The sequence below is a fragment of the Dipodomys merriami genome, unplaced genomic scaffold (genome assembly GCF_024711535.1).
Source record: "Dipodomys merriami isolate MVZ:Mamm:240054 unplaced genomic scaffold, mDipMer1.0.p SCAF_13, whole genome shotgun sequence".
In the NCBI taxonomy this organism is placed as follows: Eukaryota; Metazoa; Chordata; class Mammalia; order Rodentia; family Heteromyidae; genus Dipodomys; species Dipodomys merriami.
In genome coordinates this window covers 22,151,021-22,177,384 of record NW_027202604.1, presented here as the reverse complement: position 1 = coordinate 22,177,384, position 26,364 = coordinate 22,151,021, and the positions used below count along the sequence as shown (strand labels likewise).

Genomic DNA, 26,364 nt, shown 5'->3' with positions numbered 1-26,364 from the left:
GTGGATTCATCAATGAAGGCAGAGACCTTTATCACTGATTCAATTACAAAAGAAAACCTCCACTTCTGAACACTGCTCTTATCAGGGACCAAGCCTTCAATACACCCATGTTTAGGGGAGCAGCTCATAAATAACCACACTGAGCAAACACAGAATGGAGTAAAAGGTGATAGGATTAATATGGTACTTAGGGGCAGGATTTCTGGATACAAATTGTATCTCTGATTCCTGGCTATCCTCCCTTACGCAAGTTGCTTAACTCCATGTGTCTTTTATTTTCTTCAGCTGAAAAAGGAGAAATAATCCTAGATTCTACCTCAAACAGTTGTGTGAACAAATAGTGTAGATAAACACTCAAACCAGTGCTTTATCATGTTAATGTTGTTTTAAGTTGAGTATCCCTATCCAAATGTTAGGGATTTCTTTGTGAGATTTTGGAATATTTGTATATCCATGAGATAGTTTGGGAATGGGATGTAAGTCCAAACAGAATTTCCTATGCACATAGCCTGAAGATTTGCATGAAGCAGTTTTTTTACATAAGAGTATTCATTGGTTTATTCATTTACTCATTTGTTTATTTTGTCCTTTTAGGGGTTTTTTTGGCTTTTAATTTTTTTTGTTTATGCTGTACTGAGGAATCGAACCCAGGACCTCAGCCATGCTAGGCAAGCACCCTACCACTAAGCCACATTCCCAGCCTGTAAAATTTTATTATATGGAATTTTCTGTGTGTGGTGTCATGTTGACACTCAAAGTGGTAGCATTTGGGGCATTTTGATTATTCAGTCTTTGGATTAGGTCTTCTCAACCCCTATTACTGTTGGCAGCATGCTTGAACTGGACGTATTGGATACGAGTGAATTAGAAAGGAACTGACTGGGAGGTTAAGTTGAAATAGCACGTGAGCACCATTTATGTGGGAGCTGATCATTGACTGATTGGCACATCATTCATCTTGTCATTCTGAGCCACACCAAGGTGTTGTGCTTTACATGGCAGTGCAGGACTCTGAGCGGCTCCTCAGCCTCTCCTCTGTCTTGTTTCTCTAGGGATCGACCAAGGTCAGATGACCTATGATGGCCAACACTGGCATGCCACTGAGACTTGTTTCTGCTGTGCTCACTGCAAGAAGTCTCTCCTGGGGAGGCCATTCCTTCCAAAGCAAGGCCAGATCTTCTGCTCCCGGGCCTGCAGTGCCGGAGAGGACCCCAACGGTTCTGATTCTTCCGACTCGGCCTTCCAGAATGCCAGGGCCAAGGAATCCAGACGCAGTGCCAAAATCGGCAAGAACAAGGGCAAGACCGAGGAGGCCATGCTGAACCAGCACAGCCAGCTGCAGGTGAGTTCCAACCGCCTGTCTGCCGACGTGGACCCCCTGTCACTACAAATGGACCTGCTCAGCCTGTCCAGCCAGACGCCCAGCCTCAACCGAGACCCCATTTGGAGGAGCAGGGATGAACCCTACCATTATGGGAACAAGATGGAACAAAACCAGGCCCAGAGTCCCCTGCAGCTCCTCAGCCAGTGCAACATCAGAACTTCCTACAGTGCTGGCGGGCAGGGCGCCGGGGCTCAGCCCGACATGTGGGCCAAGCACTTCAGCGGCAACCCCAAGAGGAGCTCATCGCTGGCCATGAAGGGACACGGTGGCAGCTTCATCAAGGAATGCCGAGAGGACTACTACCCTGGGAGGCTGAGGTCCCAGGAGAGCTACAGCGACATGTCTAATCAGAGCTTCAGCGAAACTCGAGGCAGCATCCCAGTGCCCAAGTATGAGGAAGAGGAAGAAGAGGAGGAGGAGGAGGAGGAGGAAGGGGGCCTAACCGCTCAGCAGTGTCGGACCCGTCATCCCATCAGCTCCTTGAAGTACACAGAGGACATGACACCCACAGAGCAGACCCCTAGAGGCTCCATGGAATCCCTGGCCCTGTCGAACACAACAGGTAGGTCCTGGTCACCTGTAGGTGATGCCATGGTCCTCAGGATCTTAGTGTTGTCTGTGCTGTGTGTCCCCTCCTCCGGCAGGCTGTAGAGCAAGGTCAACCTGGGTCTCAGATGGCTTCTGTCTTTGATGGGGTTCCCTGTCAGAGGAGCTTATACTGTATGGAGCGGATGGAGGTGGGAGAAGGGGAGGCAGAAAAGTAGAACCAGACCAGACTGGAGGCGGAGTTAAGTGAGGGACCACGTCCAGTCTGGAGTCTGGCTTTTGCCAGTCCCACGGGGGCTCTGGATGCTGAATTGCAGCATAGTCCGTTCCCTCTTGTGACAGACAAAGGTGCTACCACCATGTTGGTCCACCTTTGGCGTTGGGCTGCTGCAGAGTGATGAGGAAGAGGTCGTGGATATACGTGTGAGCCAGACAACTCGCCCTGGCCAAAGACATCAGTCTGGAGAAGGGGCAGCTGTAAGGCAAAGGCAGTATTTGCAGTTCCTGGAGCCAGCCAGCTGTGGCTTGGGATACTCCGGCATCCAAGTTTGTCCTGTACTCTGATGTCAGGGTTCTCTCTCTCTCTCTTTTTTTTTTTTTTGGTTGGTCGTGGGGCTTGAACTCTGGGCTTGGGCGATGTCCCTGTGCTCTTCAGCTCAAGGTGAGTAGTACTCTACCACTTGAGCTCCCCTTCTGGTTTTCTAGTGGTTTCATGGAGTTTCATGGAGTTTCTTGCCCGGGCTGGCTTTGAATCACAATCCTCAGATCTCAGCCTCCTGAGTAGCTAGGATTATAGGCGTGAGCCACCGGCGCCCGGCAGGGATCTCATTTTAATGTGCAAGTAAAGATTAGAAATCTGTAGAAGGAGCAGATGTAGAAGGCCAGCAGACTGAGGAGACTACAAGTAGATAGTCACATGCATGTCATCACCAGCATAGTTGGTCACAAATGTGACCACAGTAGTGAAGACTAGATGTGAACAAGATGGCCCCCGTGAGGTATAGCCATTGCTGTGACATCCAGGTGCACGTTCGGTGGGGTCGTCTTCAGCAAGGTATATGGGCCAGCCTGTGTGTGGTAGAATTGTGTGTTCCATGTGTCATCATGCTCTGGGACCGTGTATCCATCCACAGTGGACTGAAAATAACAAGTTGATCTTTCAACACCAATAGTTTGAGAAGAGTGCTCTTAAATGCTCTGAGCATGTCTGTCCTTTTAAGGGAAGGTGCCAGACACATTCTCCCTTACTGCAGGCATCTGACCTTCAAGAAGGCAGTAGATATTATGATTACCTTGTGTGCCAGCCCCATCTGAGGGGCAGCTGTTGCTCAGCTCCAGCTACCTGCTCCCTGTGCAGGGATATTTAAATGTTCCCTCTTCTTCCTCCCTCCTCTTCCTTTGACTCCTCCTCCTCCTCCTTCTTTTGAATCTGTCCTGGGGATTATTGAACTCAGGTCCTCAAGCTTCTTTGGTAAGAGCTCTACCAGTTGAGCCATGCCCCCAGTTTTTTTTTGCTTTTACTTTGCTTATCAGATGGGGTCTTGTACTTTTTCCCAGATTGGCTTCATACTGTGATCCTTCCTGCCTCTGCCTCTTGTAGAGCTGGGAATACAGGCATGATTGTCTACACCCGTCTCTCTCTCTCTCTCTTTTTTTTTTTTTTTGGTCGGTTGTAGGGCTTGAACTCTGGGCTTGGGTGCTGTCCCTCAGCTCTTCAGCTCAAGGTGAGCGCTCTACTGCTTGAGCCATAGCACCACTTCCAGTTTTTGAGTGGTTTATTGGAGATAAGAGTCTCACAAACTTTCCTTGCCTGGCTTTGAACCGAGATCCTCAGATCTCAGCCTCCTCAGTAGCTAGGATGACAGGCGTGAGCCACCGGCGCCCGGCAATGCCGTCTCTTTGACATAGCATCTTGGCAACTTTACCTAGGTAAACCTTAAACAAAGATCTTCCTGACTCTATCTTTCCAATAGCTGGAATTACAGGTTTGCACCACCGTACCTATTCTGGATATTAATTTTTTTCAACTAACACACAGCTTTTACCACATTATCAAACATGGTTTAGAGCAGTTCCACAAATATTAGCTTGCTTAATTGTCACAGTACTGTAAGCGAAAGTAGACTATTGTCATTCCTGCTTTAGAGTTGATGACACTGAGAAATAAACAGTGAAATTGGAGGCAGTATTCCAGTGCCCAAGTATGAGGAGGAGGAAGAGGAGGAGGAGGAAGAGGAGGAGGAGGAAGAGGAGGAGGAGGAGGAGGAGGAGGAGGAGGAGGAGGAGGAGGAGGAGGAGGAGGAAGAGGAGGAGGAGGACGAGGAGGAAGAGGAGGAGGAGGAGAATGAGGAGGAGGCAAAAAAAGAGGAAAGAGACCTTCCTCAAGTCAGAGAGATTGCCCAAAGTCACCCAAGTTTTAGGGGGTGGAACAAGGATTTGAACCTTTGCCTATGACCACAGAGCCATGCTTATATTTAATTACATCAGTCTGCCAACCTAATATGACCCCTGCCTTGTCTAATATTATAGTTTTTCCAGAACACTTAAAAATGTGAATTTTTTTTAAAAGATGTGGAATCAATTTACATTTCGACTAGACAAACGAAAGGTGTCTCTGGGCCCCAGGATGCTGTCACGTCTATGTGTCCTCTTGTCCCAGAGGACAAGGGTACAATATCCTCACTCCCATGTTTCAGATTTAAAAAAGAAAAAAAACCAGAGTTGTGGTGACAAAGCATCTTTCCTAACATCACAGAAGTGAGCAATTAATGGAGAGTGATGGCTGCCTGGCTTCCAGTCCGGGCTCTGTTTTTCTCCCAAGATTTATGTGCTATATTTATATAAGAGGCCGGCAGGTAACTATGTCCGTCAGCTCTGAGACTGAGCTTCTCACAGCTAGATCGCCTGTGTTAGCATCATCCATTGCAGTATTCATCGATTAAAATATGGCTGCCCCTCCCCATGTAGATTCCCAACAGCAGAAATCCACAGAGGCAGGGCCTGGGAATCTGCATTTTAAATGGCCTCCCACAGATGCGGTAGACAGACATTGCTGGGATAGTCAGTCAGTGGGTTGTAACTCTCATGGCCTTACATGAACTTACCTTAGAAGGGAATGTGGGGGGGTGGGGGGGAGGATCGGGTCTCAAATCAGGAATGTGAAAAGGGTAAGAAAGAACACAAAATCTACTCATACAGAAAAGATCGTGGAATGTTTGATTCATGATTCCCTGTAGGTCCCTGAACAAAGCTCCTCATGACCCTTCACCTTTGGGTTTTAAAAAGCAGCCTGACTCCTAGCTGATAAGACCAAGGGAGGATAAAAACAAACCTGAAGTCAGTGCTGTCTGCAACATGCAGCTGTCGAAATGGAATGAATTACAATTAAGTGAAACAAACATTTAAGGCTCTCTGGTGGACTAGCCACATTTCACAAAGAGCAATGGGATGACATTTAAAGATTCATTTCATCTTCAGGGCTAATGGCAGCCTTGATGGACAGCGTTGAAGACCACAGTGAGCCCATGGGCTCCAGTCCTCTCACTGGTCTCTTTGGGAGATCGAAGCTCTCAGTTGATGGTTAGGAATCCAGTTTGGAGTTACAGGCTCCTGGCTTCAGATCTTCCCTGCATCAGTTAGAAGTCACATGGCCTCAATCAAGTCACTTGAGCTTGAGAGATGAGAATTTGTTCTCCCTTTGTAGGGATTTTGTAAGAATCCAACCACAAATGTATTTGAGTTCATTAATGCAGTCTTTCACACATAGGTCCTTCTGTAATGGTTACTTGGTGCCTTAAAAAAATGATTGTTAATTCTTTCTCTGCCTTGTCACACTGAAGAATGAATCTAGCCAGTCCATCCCTCAGTGTCTCGAAGCTCAGACAGATTTTCACTTCAGATTTGAAATGCTCTTGGGGACCCCTTTTTTCATCCAGGGAAAAGGCAGAACAAGAAGAAGTCAAGAAATGAGAAATCAGAGAAATTCATTTTACACTCTTGTATTTCCAAAAGATTGGCCCTGTGGCCGGAAGATGGCAGCTAATACTTGAAACACTGCTTCATCATTTCCTTTCGCATCCTACAACAGAGATGTCCTGTTAATTAGACTCGGAAAGCTGCCGTTGGTCTTCCTGCTGTTGATCTTTACCATTGCCTTTGAATTTTCAGTAGTTTTCTGTTCTGAACTACATGCCTTTAAATCCTGTAGTCACAGTCTGACTAACAAACATCTTAGTCAGAATACCTTGGTCCCTTGCCAGAGTTAGGGTTCAGGATAATGGCTCTCTTTTCCTCCCATGGTTGGTACCCGATGTTACTGAACAAGTCTGTGTGCTTCACCTGGCAAAAAGCACCATCTTTTTTTCTCAATAGATCTGAGAAACCGACAGCTTCAGTGGCTTGCCAGCCTCTGATCCATCCAGGCCCTGGCACCTCCTGGGTTGTTAAAACTGGGGGAGCACATCCCTTCCCTTCACTCACCACAGTGACTCAGACAGGCTCCGGCAGCTTGCATACACCATGCCGTGTTAGACGTGAGAGGCTCTTTAACCCTACTGTCCCCAGATGGGCATCAGACCCAGCTGACAGCCTGGCTAGGTCATCATGGTCTTCAAAATAGTAATGATGACCACATGTACACTGAATGCCAGTCATGTCTGGGCACAGCTCTAAGCACCCCACATGACCCAGTACTTAACTGTCACCACACTCTAGGTATAGATACAACTGTGTTCCCATTTACAAGATGGGATAAGGGAGGTACAGGGAGGTCCCATTTGAAAGCAGGGGGGCATTGTAGCTTCAAGCCTGTGCCTATGACCAATGCACTGTGACAATGCATGATGGTGAAGGTAAAGATACTTCTGCTGTTGATGAGGAGGAGAATAAGGATGATGTTGGTGACGATGAGCACCATAGCAGACCACTGACCATGACCTGACACACAGAGAGGCCTTCACATATAACTTCCCTCCGAAACCACACAGCAACCCTCTAGATAAGGCTGACTTACACCCGTTTTACAGATGAAGCACACGGAGGTTTATAGAGGTTGTGAACATCCACGCCTGTGTCACAGATGAGTAGAAGGTCACACTGTGGTTGCCACAGGGGCCAGGACTTCACCCAGATGGAGTAGATCTCAAAACCCACATTCTTGATTGTCCTGACCCACATCTTCTCATCGCGTGATCGTCACAGGCTGCATTTTCAGAGTATCTACAGGCCCCCACTGTAGCCGGTGTGTTGGCAGGTCTGTCTGGCCCTGGCAGTGAAGTGGGGGGGGGGGTGACGGGCAGCATGGCAAAACAGCCCTCAGAGGTTATGTGCTATGCTCAGTGGTAGAGAGACAAGACAGGCCAGCATGGCCAGGCGTGGTGCCCAGGCTTCGAGGATGCAACAGAAGACCAAAGCTGCGGCTGCTAGGCAGAGGTCAGGGGTCAGGTCATACCCTAGGACTAGATGTTTATATGGTAGAGGTGGAATAGGGCCTAGTATGGGGATCATCAGAGGCCTCAGTCCTGGGACAGCTGGAAATGGGGAACGGATGCCTGGTGTGGCATGGTGAGGCTGGCAGTGTGGCCAGATTAGCAATGTTCGCAAGGGATGGTTGGATGAGCAAGCAGCAGGAGCTGCAGGAAGGGAATCCAAGGGTGGGTGGAGACAGGGAAAGGGAACGATGACTTCTGCTTTTTCAGTGATCCTTCCATTCATTCCACAAGAATGAAGGGAGCTCCTGGCCCCATGCCTTGTGGCGGATTGGAAGAGCATGCAGTTTTAGGTTGGTCTATTGGAGTTATTTGCTGGACTTGGCGTTTTGTAGCTAAATGACCAAATTATTTGTTCTGTGCCTGGGTATCCTCACTGAGGTAGAATGACACCTGTGTCCCACCTTGCAAAGTTGCTACGGGAATTCATTGAGTGAATTCTGGTACTTAATCTCAAGTGGTTCCAAGTATTCTGTAAGTGCTCGTTGAATAGTGGCTGCTGTTAGCTTCTGTAGGTACCGCGGTCCGTGTACAAAGCTATGAGATAGTGTTGAGCCCGAGTGGGCCTGGACCTTCTCCTCTTGAGTCTCACTGTCCAGTGGAGTGGATGTTAACCTCCAGTGCTGTGCATTGCAAACTCACATCTGCATAAAGTGAAGGACAGGAAGATATACAAAGGGGAACAGTGGCTGAGTCAAGGAAGTCGGAGAGGGCACCCTGAGAAACTGATGCTTAGGATAAGGGAAGAGGCATTCCCACAGCAAGAGCAGCATGTGGGCAGGCCCTGCTGTAGGAAGATACGGCAAGTAGAAAGGACTGAAAGAAAACCTCGTGGCCACCGTGAGTTTTTAAGACTAGGAAAGAAAGCAAGGCACAGATGGTTCAGAGACATTTCAGGGGTATTTGAAGGGCCATGGGAAGCTTTTAAAATGTTAGGTCAAGAAGAGAGCAAAGTGACACAATATGCTTTGTAATCTAATGAGACTGAGGACGTGATCAGAGAAGTGGACAGATGTATGCAGGGAGGCCCTTAGGAAGATAGACCAGGACTGGGCAAGAGGTGAAGGCTACAGCAGTCAAGCCATAAACAGGAAAACAACAGAAAACCTAAGACAGTATCTTAGGAGAGAAATTAGTAGAGGACTGCAGGAACCCTGGGGTCAGCGGCCTGGGAGCTAGAGGAAGAGAAATTTCTAAAGGTCTGGGTTTGCATGCTCTGTGACTATTGAATTGGGCCAGCAGCAGCTCCTGGCGGCTGTGTCCTTGTGTGTCCTTGGCCTGGACTTGAAGAGGCGCTGTTGGAAAAGAGGTCCAGATCGGCTTTCTGCCCTTTGATGGAGTCAACAGTGTATTATGGCAAGTGTCTGCCGTGGACAATGCTTACCTCCACGTGTTGGCAAGGGAGGCTGCGGTATACAACACTGGGAGGTGGCGGGAGGGAGTTTTTGTGTTGCTGGCAGACAAGAGAAGAATTTGGGAACAGCAGTGTGAGGTTCTGAAGCCAGGGGCTGGAATGGTTCACTTTACCAAGAATGTCTGCAATGTTTTTTTTCTAATCCTCATAATGCAAAACAGTTGCATATTTAATTTGGGGATGGAGTATGTCTCCTGTTCCTCTGCAGGGCTTGGATATCTATCTTCTAAACCCAAATGCTTTATTTAAATAGCTGGGTAAAACCTCCTAACCAGCTGGCGCTGGTAGGAGGGGAGGCCACCGGGCACACATGCATAGGAACTGTATAGCTGTGTAGCTCAATTTCTCTTTCTTCATCCCTTTCACTGGGGAAGTTGTGTGGCTCAGCCTAGAATGACAGACTTGAAAGCCTGAACTTGCTCACCTTGAGTCCCATCCTTTGGCCCCAGGGCTTCTCTGAGAAGTACTTGGGAATGCTCTGCAAGTGCCATTGTCTATTGGAGTCATAGAAACTTTGTCAGGGTTCAAATCCTAGCTCCAACTGGGACAAAGAAATTGTTGTTATTGTTGTTTCTGTTTTGGGTGCCAAGTCCTGGTGCTTGAACTCAGGGCCTGAACTCTGTCCTAGAGCTTTTTGTGCTCAATGCTAGTGCTCTACCACTTGAGCCACAGCTTCACTTCTGGTCTTTTTTGGTGCTTAATTGAAGATAAGCGTTTCATGGACTTTCCTACCCCAGCTGGCTTTGAGCCATTATCCTCAGAGCTCAGCCTCCTGAGTAGCTAGAATTCTAGGCATGAGCCACCAGCACCCAACTAGGTTGACCTCATGATGGGGCTGATTTCCTTTCTCTGAGGAGCCCAACCATCTGAATTTGACATTGAATACCCATTATGTATACCAGCTTTGCCTTTCTGGAGAGAAAGCTCTGGTCCCTGGCTGATTTGACTCTGTAGTGCTCTTAACAAGAGTGTTCAGATCATTGAGATGTTTGGGAAGGGAAAGTGAATAGAAATCTACCCTCTCATTCAGTGTTTTGGAAATGCCAGAGGACATTCAGCTGGTCCCATAGAGTGACTCCCTCTGTGGTGTTCAAGAAGCTGGGTCCAGATGCGCATCTACCCACCCCTGGCCACAGAAGGGGAGCCAGATAAAAATCAATAGAATGACAGTCATGGGAGCATTTCTCCTTCATTTCTCTTTCTGGGTCACGTTCCTGGTAGAGGGACAGCAGGTGACCAAAGAGGACAGCAGGTGACAAATGGGACAGAGTCAAGCCCAGAGCAGCCTGGACACCCGTGCTACATGTCATGGTCTTGCTAACATTTTCTAGGTACAGAGCGATTTTCCCAGTGTCCTGGTTTCTGATATGTGTTGAAGCATATTTATAACTTCCCTGGGCATGTGCAGCCATGCGTGCCCAGGGTAAGTAGCCATGACTGCTGACAGGAGAGAAAAGGTTGCTGATTTTATTCATTTTATTACTGGAAAGACAACGCTGGAAAATTGAGTGGAGGTGATGGTAGCAGGGCCGTGGGGTACTGACATGCTCTTTAGACTGATTGGAGAAATTGGCTTTTTCAAGACTATGTATACATTTCTGTTAGGACATTTGATTTGGGAACTCTCCCAAAGGGACACGAGACAGCTTTTGTCCACTGGAAAATGGCATTGAGAATGGTTTTTTCAATGAATAATTAAGGAAATGTAGGAGGGAAAAATTAAGAGTTAGAAGAAGGAAAAAACGCCCCTAATCTCACCATTTGTTGGTGCTGATATTTTCTTGCTTTTCCTAGTTTATGGTACATGACTGGTACATTATTATTTTTTTCCTCGCAGAGTTGTCACCATACTGAGTATTTACCTTCTGAATGTATTCGTGTGTATTGTCTTCTTAGCTTTGCTTCCTGACTTTTGTTACCATCATTTTTAGTGACTGCATGAATAACTCATTGAGTGGGTGTTTCTACACACCCAGAATTGAGCATTTAGGCAGTTTGGGTTTCTTTTGTTTGTTTTTGTTTTTGTTTTGTACTTTGTATTGTTTTGTACTTTGTTCTGTATTGGTGGTACTGGGGATTGAACTCAGGGCCTCCTACTTGCTAAGTACTAAGTGCTCTATAAATTGACCTTTGCCCCCAGTCCTTTGGCTTTCTGTATTTTTTTAGGGTCTTGATCTTTTTGCCAGGACAAATCTTAGGCAATGATCCATCCTTCCTCTCTTCCTCCCTCCCTCCCTCCCTCCCTCCCTCCCTCCCTTCCTTCCTTCCTTCCTTCCTTCCTTCCTTCCTTCCTTCCTTCCTTCCTTCCTTCCTTCCTTCCTTCTTTCTTCCTTCCACCTTCACAAAAGACCTGGAATTACTGGTGCATACTACCAAACCCAGCCCATTTGGAAATGCTTTGTATTTAAAATTCAGGATCTTCCCTTTCTTAAAACATAAGAGACCTTTCCTCAAACCTTACCTCAAAGCTCACCAGGTCTCTGGTCTTCCACATGGCTGCTTGCCATCCATGCCAGCCCATCCATGCCCACCACTGCCAGTCTCTCCTTTCCTCCCAGAGCAGAGGCCTGACTTTGTGGGTGTGTCTGTGGGTGTGTCTGTTCTCTGGGCCTTTCTTTGGACTCTTCACTTCTTGGAGTCAGTTGGCCTGCCTGATCAAAGCTGACCCCGTCTGTGCTTGGCCACCTGTGGGAGTGCAGCCGTGGCAGTGATTCTGCTCTGCCTGGCGTGGAGGAGGCAGGCCCTTGCCAGTGTCTTATCCTGGCAGGAGTAGATTTCCCCACAGCTGCCTGTTAAAGCAGAGGTGCCCATTTTAAGAGGTAGAGGAGTCCAGGTCAGACTTTACTGGTGCCTTTTCTTTCTGAGAAGGGAGGAGAGCAGACCAGAATAACTCATCTTTTATAGTTGGCTACTAAGTCCCAGGTAAAAAAGATAAGAGGAGGACTTCCCTTTATCTGAGACACATACTCTTCTACAAGCACTCGCCCAATAAGAACAGGGTGGTCCAGACCAATGGTTCCCAGTGAGGATTAGGTTAGGGGTCGGAGGAAGTGATGGCGCCATGAAGGGGACACTTGGCAGGTTTGGGTGTCACGACTGTGGGGTCAGAATGCTACTGGCTTCTAGCAGGCAGAGCTCAGGGACCAGCTGGCACTCTACAACGCATGGAAGAGCGGCCCCGCCCCCACCCAACAAAGAATTATCTAGCACCAACCGTAAACTAGCAGTGCCAATTAAAAATGAAGTGTGACCTAGCCACAGGGAAATCTGCTGGAGATCACCAGTCCCCCGTGTAAATCAATCATTCTGGAGGCAACCAGAGGAGAGTATGGGGTGGTAGGAGGGGCTCCCCCCTGCATGGTTCAGAAGCCAGCTTTGCAGAGAGGGGGGGAGGGGGGAAGGGGGAGGGGGACCTGGAAACCTGCTTTTATTCCTCTGACTCCAGCAGCACCCTTGGAAGGGAGCATTTTGTTGTTCGTTTTTGGGGGGACTAGAGAGAAATGCAGTAGTCCTAGGTCTGAACTCAGGGTCTCACACTTGCTAGGCAAGTGCTCTACTGCTTGGGCCAGGCCCCCAATCCTTTTTGATTTTTTTTTTCAGATAGGGTCTTGCATTTTTCCCTGGGCCAACCTCTGACTGTGACCTTACTACCTAAGCCACCTGCATCACTGGGATGACAGGTGTGCACCACCAGGCTCAGTCCTTGAGTGTTTGGGGGTCAAATTGACCTCCTCAAAATCCTGCCACCTCTAGTCATGTGACCTCCAACAGGGCCTACTTTTCTCGGATCCTCAGCTTGCCGATCTAGCATGCCACATGGGGCTGATGGCAATTCAAGGTAGTTCTGGCAGAGATCACTGCCCACCTGATGCCTGGCAACCTCAATATTAGAGAATCATTATTAGTTTTATTATTAGCTACCAGGATGCTGACCTGTCACCCTCCTTTTATTTTGCCTCAGCCTGTTGCTCATTTAACAGGGAGAAGGAAGAGCAAAGGGAGCTGGGGCATTATTAGAAGTAAATAGGAAGCAAGGGGCGGAATCAGTGGGTGAACGTGAGCCTTGGCTGTCCTGGAGCTAGGTCATGATCACAACAGGGGCAGTGCTGACCTCACTACTGTGCAGCAATGTCTCCGGAGTTTTCAGGAGTTTTCAGCAGCCTGAAAGATGAGCCCTTTCTCCCTGGATCTGGTTTCCCATCTTGTCTGAGCTAAAAGAGGCTACTAGACTCTGTGACCTAATTATGCCCCTGTCATACTTATTAATGCTAATGGAGCCCGGCCTCCCTCCTGGGGTGAGAGAGTCGATGTCAACTCACCGAGTTCTGATTTCCAGCACCAAGGCCTTCCCCTCCCCACCCCCATATCAATTAACTTCTCAGAGAATTCCCATTTGCCACAGCCTGGAGAAGTGTATTTGTTCTTTGAGATGGTGGATGAGAAATAGGCCCACCGTGGGTCCTCAAGCAAGGAAGACCAGGAGACCACACTGTGGAAACTTCTCCAGTGAGTGTGTTGTCAGCTCTGGAAATGAGCCCCACCTGCCCCACTTCCAGCTGCACCCACCCCTATAGGGAGAGGCCTTCCATCCTAAGGAGCCGCCCATCAGCTCCTGTGGATGGATCTACCCCAAGCCATCCCCTGAGTGATCCAAGATCAGTGGCTAGTCAGGCCATCTGTCACCCTAGCAGTCCCTCCTGAAACCAGGTTTTTAAACCCCAGGCCCAAAGTTCAGGAGCCCCAAGTTAGGTCTGACTCCTCTTCCCTCTATGCCAAACAAAGAGAGAGACATGGTGAAGGAGAGAGAAAAAAATGTGTTACAGGATAGCATAGGACAGCACTTGGGTATGTCTCCAAGCATCTTTTGGAGTAGACATTAGCTTTATGTTAAATAGGGAGAATCAAGTGAGAAAGACATTACAGTTCTGAGTCCCAAGTGACAGGCGTGGTGGCCTGATTGACCATTATGGAAGTCTTTGCCTTTGAATTGTTTCCTCTATTATTGGGACAGAACAGAAACAAGATGGCCTGGTGGGTGATCTCCCGAGTTTGGGGGCTGTTTCCCTTAAGCTGATGAGAAGGCAGTGTCTGTTTGAGGGGTAGCTCACCTTCCATACAAGATGCTCATCAGTGGATCTTTTTCTTTCCTCCTGGAGTGTAAGGTGATGGCAAAGGGACTCTGGCAGAGAATAGCTCAAATCACTGGACACTGATACAATGTTGCCGCGGGGATGGGGTGGGGGTGGGGCTTTTAGTTAATTCATAGGGGCTGGCAAAAGCATCTTTTAAGTTGCCTCTGACAGCCATAATTTACTTCAGCTGTCCTCTGAGCCCCAGGACTATTCTAATAAAATAATTGTAAAGCATCGTAGTGGGTTCATAGGGTACCTCCCTTACCCCACACTGCTGTTTGCAGCAGCTGAGCTCAGGGCCCCCTGAGAGCGCCCATTTCAAATAGCATTTGCCATCAACCCAGACCCTAATACTGTGTATTTACTACAAGTGCCTGAAACCACCACGTCTATCCACATAGCACCCCGCCCCCACATCTGTCTCTAGCATATTGGGTTTCTAGAGTTGCCATTCTAGAGGGGATGGGGCCACCCACCTGAAGTTCTTGCAGCCCTGTGTTGCTTGCTGTCGCTTTCAGGAACAAAGTTATGGAAAAGCAAAAGATTTTCTGAAACTCTTGATGCTGGGTTGTTTTACCCTGGTTTATTAAAGAAGCACTGAGTGCTTATTGTCTGCCGGGTACTCTGCTAGTCTCAAAGTAGACACTGATGAGAATCAGATGCAGTCTCTTTGTGGGCCAGGGCCCCAGTAGGTGGCACCTTCAAGGGTAATTCGAGAAAACCTCAGGTTATGCCCGGGGTAGAAAGCCACAGCCATTCTGTAGCCTGACATGTAGGGGATCCAGGGCATTAACCTTGACTTCTAGCCTCTGTCATCTACCCTCTGATCTCTTCCATTGGTCACCAGGAACTAGAAACCAGAGGGCCAGGGAGCCCGTAGAGCTGCTTTCAGGACAGAACAGAATGGAAAATGGCTTAAAATCCAGCAGGGAATGAGTGTTCACACAGGCAGAACAAAATATGGTATGAGGGCAAAGAAAGCAGTAAGCCTAGGAAAGAGTGGAGAATATTGAGGATCAACTCCCATCAAGAGAATGACCCAGGAAGCTCTCTGAAGGGTTGTGTAAGCTAGGACTTCAATCAAAAGGACTTGACCTCCCCAAGGAGGGAGAAGGGGAGAGGAGAATGTGAGCATTAGCCTTAAGGCTAAATATGCAAAAGCCCTGGGGCAAGAGAGAATCTGTCTGGTTCCTGGGAGCCTAAAGGAGGCCAGTGTGGTGAGGGAAGAGTTGAAAAGGATTATATTTGGAACTGTGGCCCTCCCTTCCGTTGCTGGCTCAAACCTGGCTTCCTGGCATACCTCTGAGGACACTGCCCTGCTCCCCTTTCTTAGTGGGGTGCCTTAAAGTCAAAAAAGCCAGATGACTTACAGAGGGTGCCAAGGAAGCAAGGACAGGGCTAAGAAGAAGCAGGAGATCCAAAATACCACCAGAAATCTGTGTACTGGGCCGGGAACTTATTTCAAATAGAAGCCAGGGGAAAAAATATCTACAGACGCTTGCTGGGGACCTTTGTATTCCTCAGGGTTATTTTTATTTTTATTTCAGGCCTAATGTTTGCCCTGGATTTCAGATGCACAATGTTCAGTTTTACCCCAGCTATCCTGACTTAGCCAAGCAATGAATAGATAAATGGGATTCAAGCCAAAGTTTGTAAATAAACAGTAAGGCCTTGAAATCGTGGTTGAACAGAAATATGATTCACAAGTTCTCTCATTTTTTTTTCTTTTCTTGTACAATAAGTCAGTACGGACAATGGCAGGCCAGTTCCAGGGCTCTTTGGAGAAGTCTGGTGGTCCTTAAGAACAAAAGATGAGACAGTTGATGTTTTCTCCATGTGGGTATTGCCACCATTACAAAAGACTTTCACTTACCTTTCAAACATTTCTGTCTTTCCACTGGTTTTCAGCACCCCTTCCTAATGTTGAGGTCCAGGAGTTCAGCAGGAAAGTTTTATTTGATTGTGAAGAAGTCATTACATCATTACCATCCTAGAAACCCCATCATCTGCGATGAAAGAGGCCATGGGACCAACTGAGATCATAATTTAAGGCCAATTCAATGACTGGCGACTGAAACTCGGCCTTATAAGTCTCAAACTTCCTTCCATGTTGGAAATCCAACATTGTTCTGCTTAAAGTGTAAAACAGGACCGGTGCATTAAGGGATTTCCAATACAGCCTCAAGCCTCAAAAGGTTTAGGATGATCCCAGCACCAGTGGCTCATGCTGTAATCCTAACTAGTTGGGAGGCTAAAATCAGAGAATTGAAATTCAAAGCTAGCCCAGGTAAGAAAGGTTGTAAGACTCTTATCTCCAGTTAACAAGCAGAAAACCAGGAAGTAGAGCTATGGCTCAAGTGGTAGAGTGCTAGTCTTAAGGGGGAGGGAAGAGTCAAGGGACAGCGCCAAGGCTCTGAGCTTAAATCTCAGTTTAAGCTCCCATGCACATGTGTGGGTATGCATGGGTATATGTGTGTATACATACATACATACATACATACATACATACATACATACATACACACACACAACATTTAGGGTGAACAAAGAATGAATACTTGACACCAGCTCATCTCCATCTCTCTTAGGAGAGCTTTTGATGAGCACTCACTGGAAAGATCAAAGATAGATGCTGAAAATACCCAGGCACTGACTCTCAACATGGACCTCACATAGAATAATCTGAAATGTTCAGAACAAAATCCCAAGCCCAGTTTAACCAATTTGCTATTTGGCCTGGACAAGAAACCATAGGGAAGCCACCCCATAATTCTATGAGGTAAACAAGATGAAGAGCCAGTCCATTAAAACAAATTGAAATTGCTCTTCCAGTGCCTATCTTTCTAACTTATGGGACAATGTGGGGGTAGTTCTACTTCTAGTGGGCTAGTTTGCATGCTCTCTCTCTCTTCCTCTCTTCTCCCTCTCCCTCTTTCTCTCTCTGCTACTCTCTCTCCTTTGCCCTTTCCTCTTTCCCCTACCATCTCTCTCCTTATTAAAGTTACCTCCTCTATCTCTTACAAGCTTAGTGAGCTTGGACAAGTTAACTAACTCCACAAGCCCAAATTTCTTCACTTATAAAACTCTTTCATTGCATGAAACACTTGATATCATGCCTAGATCCTGTTAAACAATTAAATGTGTGTGCATGTGTGTTTTAAATCAACAGAAAAAAGAGATCATCCCAGGACCCCCAGATGTTGATAATGTAATAGTTATGTCACAAAATCAAGTAAAGTGCAATAAACCCTCCAGATTGTAGAGTTTATCTTCACTTTAGAGATGAAGACCAAAAGAGATCAGAGTTCAAGGTCACATGGCGGGTGAATGCAGTCTGTCCTTTGAATCACTGCTCTGTGTTTCCCTCCATAAAAATCAAAGCTGTTGGAGGAGGAGGGTCTCTCAGTGACTTGGCCCTTGATCTTGGCTGATAAAAGGAGCTGACACGAAGTTCAGGGCTTTCTCTGACAGGAAGGGTTCTCTCCAGAGATGCCAGCAGATGAAATAAAAATGGGCTGAGTCTGCTGACTGCCAGAGGGGGCTTTAAATCATCTTCGCCGTCTCACACTTGGCTGTGCAGCTCCCATGGCATCCCTAGCAGGAGGGACACCAGCCCTGCTCTGCAGCTGCCATGATGCAAAATAATACCTCCTGGGTAGATGTGTTTCTATCTTCTTCCTCCCGCTCTGGCAGAAGCTAACTCCTCTGCAGCTTCCTTTCAACGGCCGTTATTCAGCCCAGCATTTCTCAAGCCTTTAAATATAATAATTAGGCACGGTTCCATTTGCTCATGGTGAACATGACACCCTCACACTCCCAGAGTTTCTGATTCTCTTTGACTCCCACTCTCCTAGTCCACACACCATCCCCTGCCCATCCCCAAGGCAACAGAAATATGTCACCAACAGAACAACTGGGAAGCCTTTTGAAGTGGGACATTGTGTTATCTATTAATGTATAATTATCCAGGTTGCTCTTTGTAGTAAAGCTGCACGGTGTGTATCTCATTTCATCCCCATTTCACAAATAAAGACACGAAGATTTGCAAAGTAGCATGGTCAAGATCACCTGCCAGCAAGTAGCTCACAGCAGGTGTGCCAGCATTAAGCCCTTCTCTTTTTAACTTTAACTCTACAGTTCTCAACTAGGATGGCTGTATACACACCCTCTCCCAGAAGGACCTGGATATCTTGTTGATTGTCATAAGAAACAACAGGACAAAGTCAGGCATGCTCCTTAACACCATGGAATACCCAGGACAGACAGAGACAGGATGAGCCAAGGAGAAGACATGACCTTCACAGATGTGCCTCAAGTGGCCTACTTTCTCTAACCAGTCCCCACCTCCTAATAGCTCACTCACACTGCTGGCTTCCATTCCCCATGGCTGTCCAGACCCCAAGGCATCCCCAGCAGTACCAGCCTAGCTCTGTAGCTGCCTCCCAAGATAAATACATCATCGGTAGATTAGCTCATGATGCAGTTCTCAACCCCATGATCCAATCACCTCCCCAGAGGGCTGCCAGATAGGGATTTAACCTTGAACACTTGAGCCTCTGGGATCACTTCAATGCTCACCAAGCAGGAAGTAGTGGCAGAAGACACTATAAGATGACATCTCCAGTCTCAAGACAGACACAGGCAGCTCCAAGCTGGGTACTTACTACAATCCTGCCTGGGAGGCAAAAGAGCTATTCAGCTGAGAGCCAAAGCCTGAATATTCTCAGGGTGCTCTGGGCAGTCCTGAGCTACAGATTGCTCTTTTGCGAAAGGAGAAACTCAGTCTTATGTGTCTGAGAGTCAAATGAAGTTGGAGGTGGAAAATTGCCTAGCCCATGGAAAATATTTATAGTAGTACCAAATATTCATAGTAATACCAAGGAAGGAAATGTTACAAAAATAGTTATTGTAGGAGAAGCCTATAGCATTATGTTGTGCATTATCTCACTGTGTGCAAGTGGACTGTGTGTGTGTGTGTGTGTGTGTGTGTGTGTGTGTGTGTGTGTGTGTGTGTGTATGTGCCAGTATGCCAGTACTAGAGCTCGAACGAGGATCAAGATACTGTCCCTTAACTTTTTTGGTCCAAGGCTGGCACTCTACCACTTGAGCCATGCCTCTACTTCTAGCTTTTTGCTGGTTAATTAAGAGTCTTATGGACTTTCCTGCCTGAGATGGCTTTGAACTTGATTCCTGAGATCTCAGTCTCATGAGTAGCCTCCTGAGTAGCTAGGATTACAGGTGTGAGCCACTAGTGCCCAACACAGCTGGACTTTTATACTCTCAATGTGATCCCACACATTCTTACCTTCTTATCTCTTTTTAGCCTTAATCTGTCTGTGTCACCAGCACCATTTTGTATTATGCAGATGTTTTCTTGTCTTCTTGGAATCAAAGTCCTTTGAGATCAGGATTTTCATCTGGTTTTGCTTTAGCCACCCTAGCAACCAGAGCACTGCCTAACCTATAGTCAGCCTGTAAACCCTGGTGATCATTCCCGACTTATTTGTTGCATGAGTGGATCTGAGTAGAAAACAATGGCTAAGAGAGGCTAAGAAGTCTGCCCAAGATCACATGGCTAATAAGAAGCAGCCCAACTCCAGAGCCTTTAGTGGCTGTAGTGAACTACCTCACAGAACATCAGCCAGTAGTGATGATCTTGTGGCAGAAGGCCCCAGGCTCCATCCTTGAGTTCAGAGCTTTGGAGTATGGGTAGAGATGGAGTGATTTAAGACGCCTACAAAACCTGAAACCACTAGCTCTGGCTTCTCATTTCTCCATGTCTGTCAAGATGCTTTTGGCCCTCAGAACCTTATCCCAGAACTTGGGAAGGAATTTCTTCTATTTCCTCAACTTCACAATGTCTGAGAAGTGGCACATCTGATCCCAGACATCCTTGGCCCATAGGTTTCAGCCCAGAGACAGCTTCCAGTTCTCTTAGGAGGTAGGTCAAGGTGAGAAGGAGAGGCTGCCAACTTTTTCTGTGTAATTTAACTGCTTTCTCTACTTACAGCCAAGAACTGTTTGTATCAAAAGATTACAAAGGCGCAGAAATACACACACACACACACACACACACACACACACACACACACACACACACACGCACACACACACACACACACGTATGTATGTATCTATAAGTTGAAATTGCCCATAATTTCCCTTCCTCCACTGACCCTGTGATATTTGTCTCTAAACCTGTAGTGGCGATTGCATAGAAGGGGGAAAGTCATGTTTCACAATTTCGTTTTGTTGTTTTTGGTTTGTTGTTGCTTAACCATTGACCTTATTCAGCTTTCTCTGTTGCATACATCCCTGAGGCATCTCAAATTGTGTGTTATTTCCTTGATTCTTTTAACCTGTCCTCTATCATTAGATATTTGGATTTTTTTGTTTTACAGCTATAGTTTATGGTGTCATTTTTGATAGATTGTTTTTCCCATAGCATAAATTCCTAGAACTAGAATTGCTGAATGATGGAGTATGTACTTTGTAATTGTGTACAGATACAACCAAGCGTTGTATTTGTATACAAACGACATCCTTGGAGGTGTTGTACTAATTGCCCTTCAACCAAAGGATGGGGGCTCTGAGTTGGCTACTTAGCAGGACCAAACCTGCTTCTGGCTGGACGTTCCATAGCACCCACGTATCTCTGGGATTGGGAGTTTTCAGCGGCAATAGCAAAGAACAGCTCTGATGGCCCTAGCTGAAGCCAGATCAAGTCCAGTGCGTCCCTCTGTGCCAGATCTCTGGTGTCCTGTGGGGGTTCTCGGGTGTCAGCCATCTGAATGGTGTCCAGGGGAGATGGGCTGCCATCGCCCTAGCTGAGTACATTTTTGCCTCTCTTGGTGGATTGGCACAGGGACCACATTTAGTGACAGGAGCTGGGGAATTAAGTCATCAGTCTTCCCCAGCCAAGATCTGGTGGGATGGGTGGCACAAATCGTCCTGGAAATCCTGTGTCTGACAGAGGCCCAGGGCTTGGCAGTCACAGAATTCTCACACCTTGTGTGGCGCCAACCAGGCAGAGTGTCAAGCAGACAGCTTTTCAGACTCTGCGTCCTAAGGTTAGCCACAGGGAGAGGAACTGGTTCTGGGGACTTGATTATTTCTTGACAACCACGTGCCTTTAAAGCAGTAGTTGGGGTTTTTAAAGGCATCCAGATCAACTGGAGAAATCAGGGAAGGTACAGAGTCTTGGCTCACTTTCCCATAAGGTGTGATTCGGTGGGTCTGGGACCAGAAACCCAGGACACCCTGCATGTAAACCAGACCCCCATGACTCTTAACAGCCCAGAGTGGCACGTCTGCACCCCATGCTGAGCTTAGCCATTGGGCTAGAAATTTCAGGAGAAGGCCAGGTACAGTCTGCCAGCCACTGTCCTCACATGTGGCCTGGCTCGAACTAATAACTAAATGATGTAATACAGCTTGGGTTACAGTTTCTCTTTCTCTCTTTGTCTTTTCTTTTTTTCTGTCAATAAACAAATCTTCAAAATATTTCCTGATGGTCTAGGCACCTCCTAAAGGTTTTTTTCTTTTGCCTTCTCCGGCTTCTCTCTCTCTCCCTATCCCTGGTTTTGTCAAAAATGAACTGCTGATTACTTTTCCCTCTGGGGGTCATGCCCCTAGAGAGAGAGAGAGAGAGAGAGAGAGAGAGAGAGAGAGAGAGAGAGAGAGAGAGAGAGAGAGAGAGAGAGAGAGAGAGAGAGACACACACACACACTTTTCAATCCTCATTGATTCTAGGAATTGAAATTCTAGGCTGGGAGATGTTCAAAAGTCTCTGGTGACAGTTCAGAAGAGGATGCCAAGCTCAGAGGGGGTAACAATGGATTTGGGATCTTACTGGGTGTTTTGTGGCAGAGTGACCTGCTTTCTAAGCCAGACTTTTTCCACTACCCCAAGAAGCACAGTGCATAGTAACCAGACAAGGCCTAGGATTTCACAAATGCAAGTCAAAAATTGGACTTCAGAAGAAAGGAAAATAGCCCATCTGGCAGAGTGGGGTAGCAGGAGACCAACCAAGTCCCCCATGGCTACATAGTTTAAAGGCCCAGTGTTCAAGAGTCAGAAGGATCTCAAGTTTGAGGCCAGCCCGGGCTATATAACATGACCCTGACTCAGAAACAAAGGAGAATTAAAGTGTGCACAGAACTCAGGAACTGAATTAAGGTTTGTTTTAAGGCAATATTTTAAGTATCAAAATCCACCCCTCCCCACTTGCCAAATCTATGATTTCACAAAGTAATGATTCATCAGTGAAGATGGGAGTTCGTCTTTTTGCTGATTTTTTCCCCCGCTTTGGCCTTGAGCTCTAGTTTGGCTCTGTTATGGTAACTGGGGCAGAGAGTGTAAGCAGAGATGACTGGATTAACAGCAATCAGGAGCGTAAGCCAGTATTTCCCTCAGTGTCTTTTAGAGTTAGGATGGGGCTGAGTGGGGAAGGGGTCCTATTTGCGAAGAATGGGAAAGTGAATTTTCTGTTTTCTTTCTGGAAATTCCCACTGCACTTAAGGAAGTGGGAATGGAACCCAAGGCTTTGCACAGACCAGACATGAGCATACCACTGCGTTCACCCCAGCCCCCCTTTCTTAAGTGGTCCTGTAGGAATTCCCAAACTTATTTGCTTGCAGTCTTTTTCCTTCCTTCCTTCCTTCCTTCCTTCCTTCCTTCCTTCCTTCCTTCCTTCCTTCCTTCCTTCCTTCCTTCCTTCCTTCCTTTCTTTCCTTCTTTCTTTCTTTCCTTCCTTCCGCATGCTCCAAAGAGAATGCTGTGAGAGGCTTCTTTAGCTCATAGGCTACAGCATGGAGAGGGCTGTAGGGGACCTCCAGGTTTCCAGCTCTCACCAGGTAAGCAGCTGCTGCTTCCATCTGTGCAGAGGCTGAGCTGGTTCAGTCCAAGTCGCCTCAGGAAGCAGTCAAAGAAGGACACAGGCTGCCACAACAGGAATCAGAGACTGAAAACAGCACAAAGGAAATCTCCTTGGCCCAGTTCAGTCTCTTTATGCTTTCCAAGAACCAGCCCTGGCTTGGTTGTGTCTTGGCAGAGGTCAGGGCGGGGGAGGGAAGGGGTTGATGGCAGCTTCACCTCTGTCAACCAGAAGGAGGAAAAAAAAACAGAACAGAGTCAGGCCTTACCTTTTCTCTCCATTTCTGAGGTTCCCGGTCCAGAAGCCTGAGATGCTACATGCTCTGCCCCTTGGTTGGCTGCTATGTCTAGCTTCGAGTGTGGTTTGAGTTTTCCTTCCAAAATCATGAGATATAAGTGTGTGGTCCCAAATATGGCAAGGTGGAACAACTCTATTAGCTTCTTCTAGGAGCTTGTTAGAAATTCCCAATCCTGGGTCTCGCCTAGATATAATGGATCCAGGCTTTGGTTTTTAGATGGTTCTTGGATGATTTGGGTATCTGCTGACACTTGAGAAGATGGCACTTTAGAACGTCCAGAGACCTCAGTTCCATCTTTGCAGCCATCACTGACCCATGCCTTTGGGCCCATCTTCTTTCCCATTTTCAGTTGCTCCTCTATCAAAAGAAGGATGGACTACTGCCCAAAAACTCCAGAACTGGGAAGGCATGATCTGTTTTATGCTCTTGAAAGGATAGAGTTCCTGAAAGAATAACATATTGACACTGCAAATGAATAGACACAGTAATGATGATCAAAATGTTTAATTTTTACCCAAGAACTCTATTCCATACCCTACATTTTATCAGGCAACGAGCTTTTGAAAGCTCAGAGCTGTGTCTTTCTTCTTACATATACCACTTTGGCATCCATTAATCTATCCAGTCTTTTGTCTCTCCTGCCTCACTTTGATCTGCCTGTCCTTCCAGCCATCTGCTGGTCTGTTTAAAAACCATTCCATCTCACTGCCCAACATGGTACCCGTTCACCCTCCCACATCAGTCAGGCCTCTAATTAAATGCATCACAGAGGTCATAAACTACATGGGAAGACTGATACTTCATCAACCCTGAACTATGGAAAAGTGGGGGCTTGGGAAGCAAGAATCTCAAGCTCACATCACACTGCTTCTTCAATCCATAAACCATGTCCATACCAGCTTCTATTAGCAAGCTGCCTGGCAATGGCCAGAGTGAAAATGTTTGAGGGTGAAGTGAGGAAGGTAGGTAAGCAGGCAGGTATAATAAATGAATAGATGTGTCCCGGGATAAAATAGGTCATAGGTGATGAAAGTCCTGTGCATCCCAACTTAAAAAGGAAAAGAGCCAGGCACTGGTGGCTCATGCCTTTAATCCTAGCTACTCAGGAGAATGAGATATGAGGATCTTGGTTCAAAGCCAGCTCTGGCAGAAAGTCCGTGATAATTATCTCCAATTAACCACCAACAAAAAAAACAGAGGTAGAACTGTGGCTCAAGTGGTAGAGTGCCAGCCTTGAGCAAAAAAGCTCAAATATAGTGCCCAGGCCAAGTTCAAGCCCAGTAACAGAAAAAAAAGGAAAGAAAAGAAGATAGAGAAAGGGAGGGAGGGAAGAAGGAAGAGAGGGAATGAAGGAATGAAGAGAAGGAAGGAAGGAAGGAAGGAAAGAAAAGAGCTAGAGTTGGAGATCAGTGGCAATGTGCTTGCTTAGACTACATGAAGCTATCTATGAAGGTCAAGGTTTAGCACAAATGAATGAATGAATGAATGAATGAGAAGGAAATGTAATCCTTCCAACCAAACCAAGTGTAGTATATTGGCCACCAGTTTGAGCTATGTTACATAGACATGCTATCCAATTGTGTGTGTATTAGGGTTGGGGGAGTAGGCTGTCTCTATTCACCTTTTAAATCGCCATGGGCACATTCTGCTCCTCTTGGGGGTCATTTTAAATAAACAACTTACAGATGCATAAGAGAATCATGTATAAGTCACACACTGCAAATCTGAATTCGTATAGTCACGATACCATGTCCGGAACCAAGAAGTAATAGACCATGACAAGTACCCTAACAATTCCACAAATATTTTCTCCCCACTTCCTTCTCCCCCCACCCCATCTCCAAAGCCGCCCTCTTCATGACATCCAGCAGCATAGGTGGGCTTGGATATTCCTTATGTAAGTTGATATTTAAATGTAACTGTTGTTTTGTGTCTGGCCTCTTCTACTTCATTGTAGTTGTGACAGCACCTCATTTATCCACAACATGCAAAGGACTTGTGAATGGCTCTCATTGGTGAGGGCCTGGCATGTGGCAGTAGACAGGCTTTTCTGCCTTTGTCTCCTGTCCCCCAGGTCTCTGAATATTGGCACTGCAGTCATGTTCTCTTCTCCTCTGTTTACAGGACAGAGGGCCAGATATAGGGGGAAGTGCCACATGACTGGACAGACAGGTTATCCCCGCTCCCTGTTAGCCAATTGAAAAAGTGCATGTGTAGCATCATATATACAAATGTTCAAACATAACAAATCTGGGGTGAGGGACAATAGGGAAGTTGAATGTTGTGTCACTTGGTACAACCACTCTGCTCTGAGTTCTCTGTGTAATGGCTCAGTTAATGCCTTCACCCCCTTATGGTGCCATTGGGGGAAACCAAGGCACAGAACTGGAAGGTGACATCCACAGCTGGAGTTCTTCATTTGCATTCCTCTTGTTGTTCCTTAGATGTGGCCCACAGGGGCCTTGACGTCACCTTCTTCCTACCTCTGCCTTCCAACTGCTGGGATTATAGGTAGGCCCCACCATGCCCAGCCCTGCAGAAGGCTTTATGAAGTCATCTGTGTGTCCATGAAGACTACTCTCCAAACTCAGAGGGGCCCAAGAAGAAGTTTGTTTGGGCTGCTGTTCACTTCAGCCTTGCCATTTCCCTTCTGCCCTCCTGCTACTTCTTAGGGTGTGTGGAACTTTCTCTGGTACCGAATGTGCCTGTTCCACCCTGTCCTTCCTTGGCTGGTTCCTCCTTGCCCTTTAGTTCTGAGTTCTTGGCCATCACCTCTTTAGATGGCTGCTCCCCCAGTGCCCTGGGCTTCCCTTCCTAGGGCTTGTTCCCTGCTCTGAGCATGGTTGTGAGGTGTCATCTCCCAGGTTCACAGCTGGACTCATACAGTGCCTAGAAGGAGCAGGGCTTTGTCAACCATCTCTGGAGAAACTAAATGGGTCTCCCGACTCCACCACTAAGATGATTGGGGGAGGGACGTTTAGCTTTGTTTTCTGTAGTCAGGTCTTGCCTGAGCCAAGAATCCAGTTTGTTCTGCTCACTCACTTGGGCTAATAGATTCTAGAAAGTGGCATGGGGGCTGGTGTAAGGCCAAAGCAAATTCTCACGTAGACTTCTGCTAGTTTGAGATCTCCACCCTGAGTCTCCGAGACCATTTGAGTCTCCGAGACCATTAAGGTGAGGTTTCTTGGGGTAGAAACACTACAAGTTGCAAAGGAAGATGTCCTGTGTA

The 26,364-nt window shown here is 46.9% G+C and overlaps 1 protein-coding gene across 4 annotated transcripts in view; it reads left to right on the top strand.

Annotated features, from left to right (window-relative positions):
- Positions 1 to 26,364, top strand: part of Prickle2 (prickle planar cell polarity protein 2) — a 314,539-nt gene that overhangs the window by 275,500 nt on the left and 12,675 nt on the right. For all 4 annotated transcript variants that reach the window (XM_070018885.1, XM_070018886.1, XM_070018887.1 and 1 more), the window contains one exon: positions 1,053 to 1,946. In XM_070018885.1, the coding sequence (XP_069874986.1) occupies positions 1,053 to 1,946 (894 nt within the window). The remainder of the gene's footprint in view (positions 1 to 1,052; positions 1,947 to 26,364) is intronic.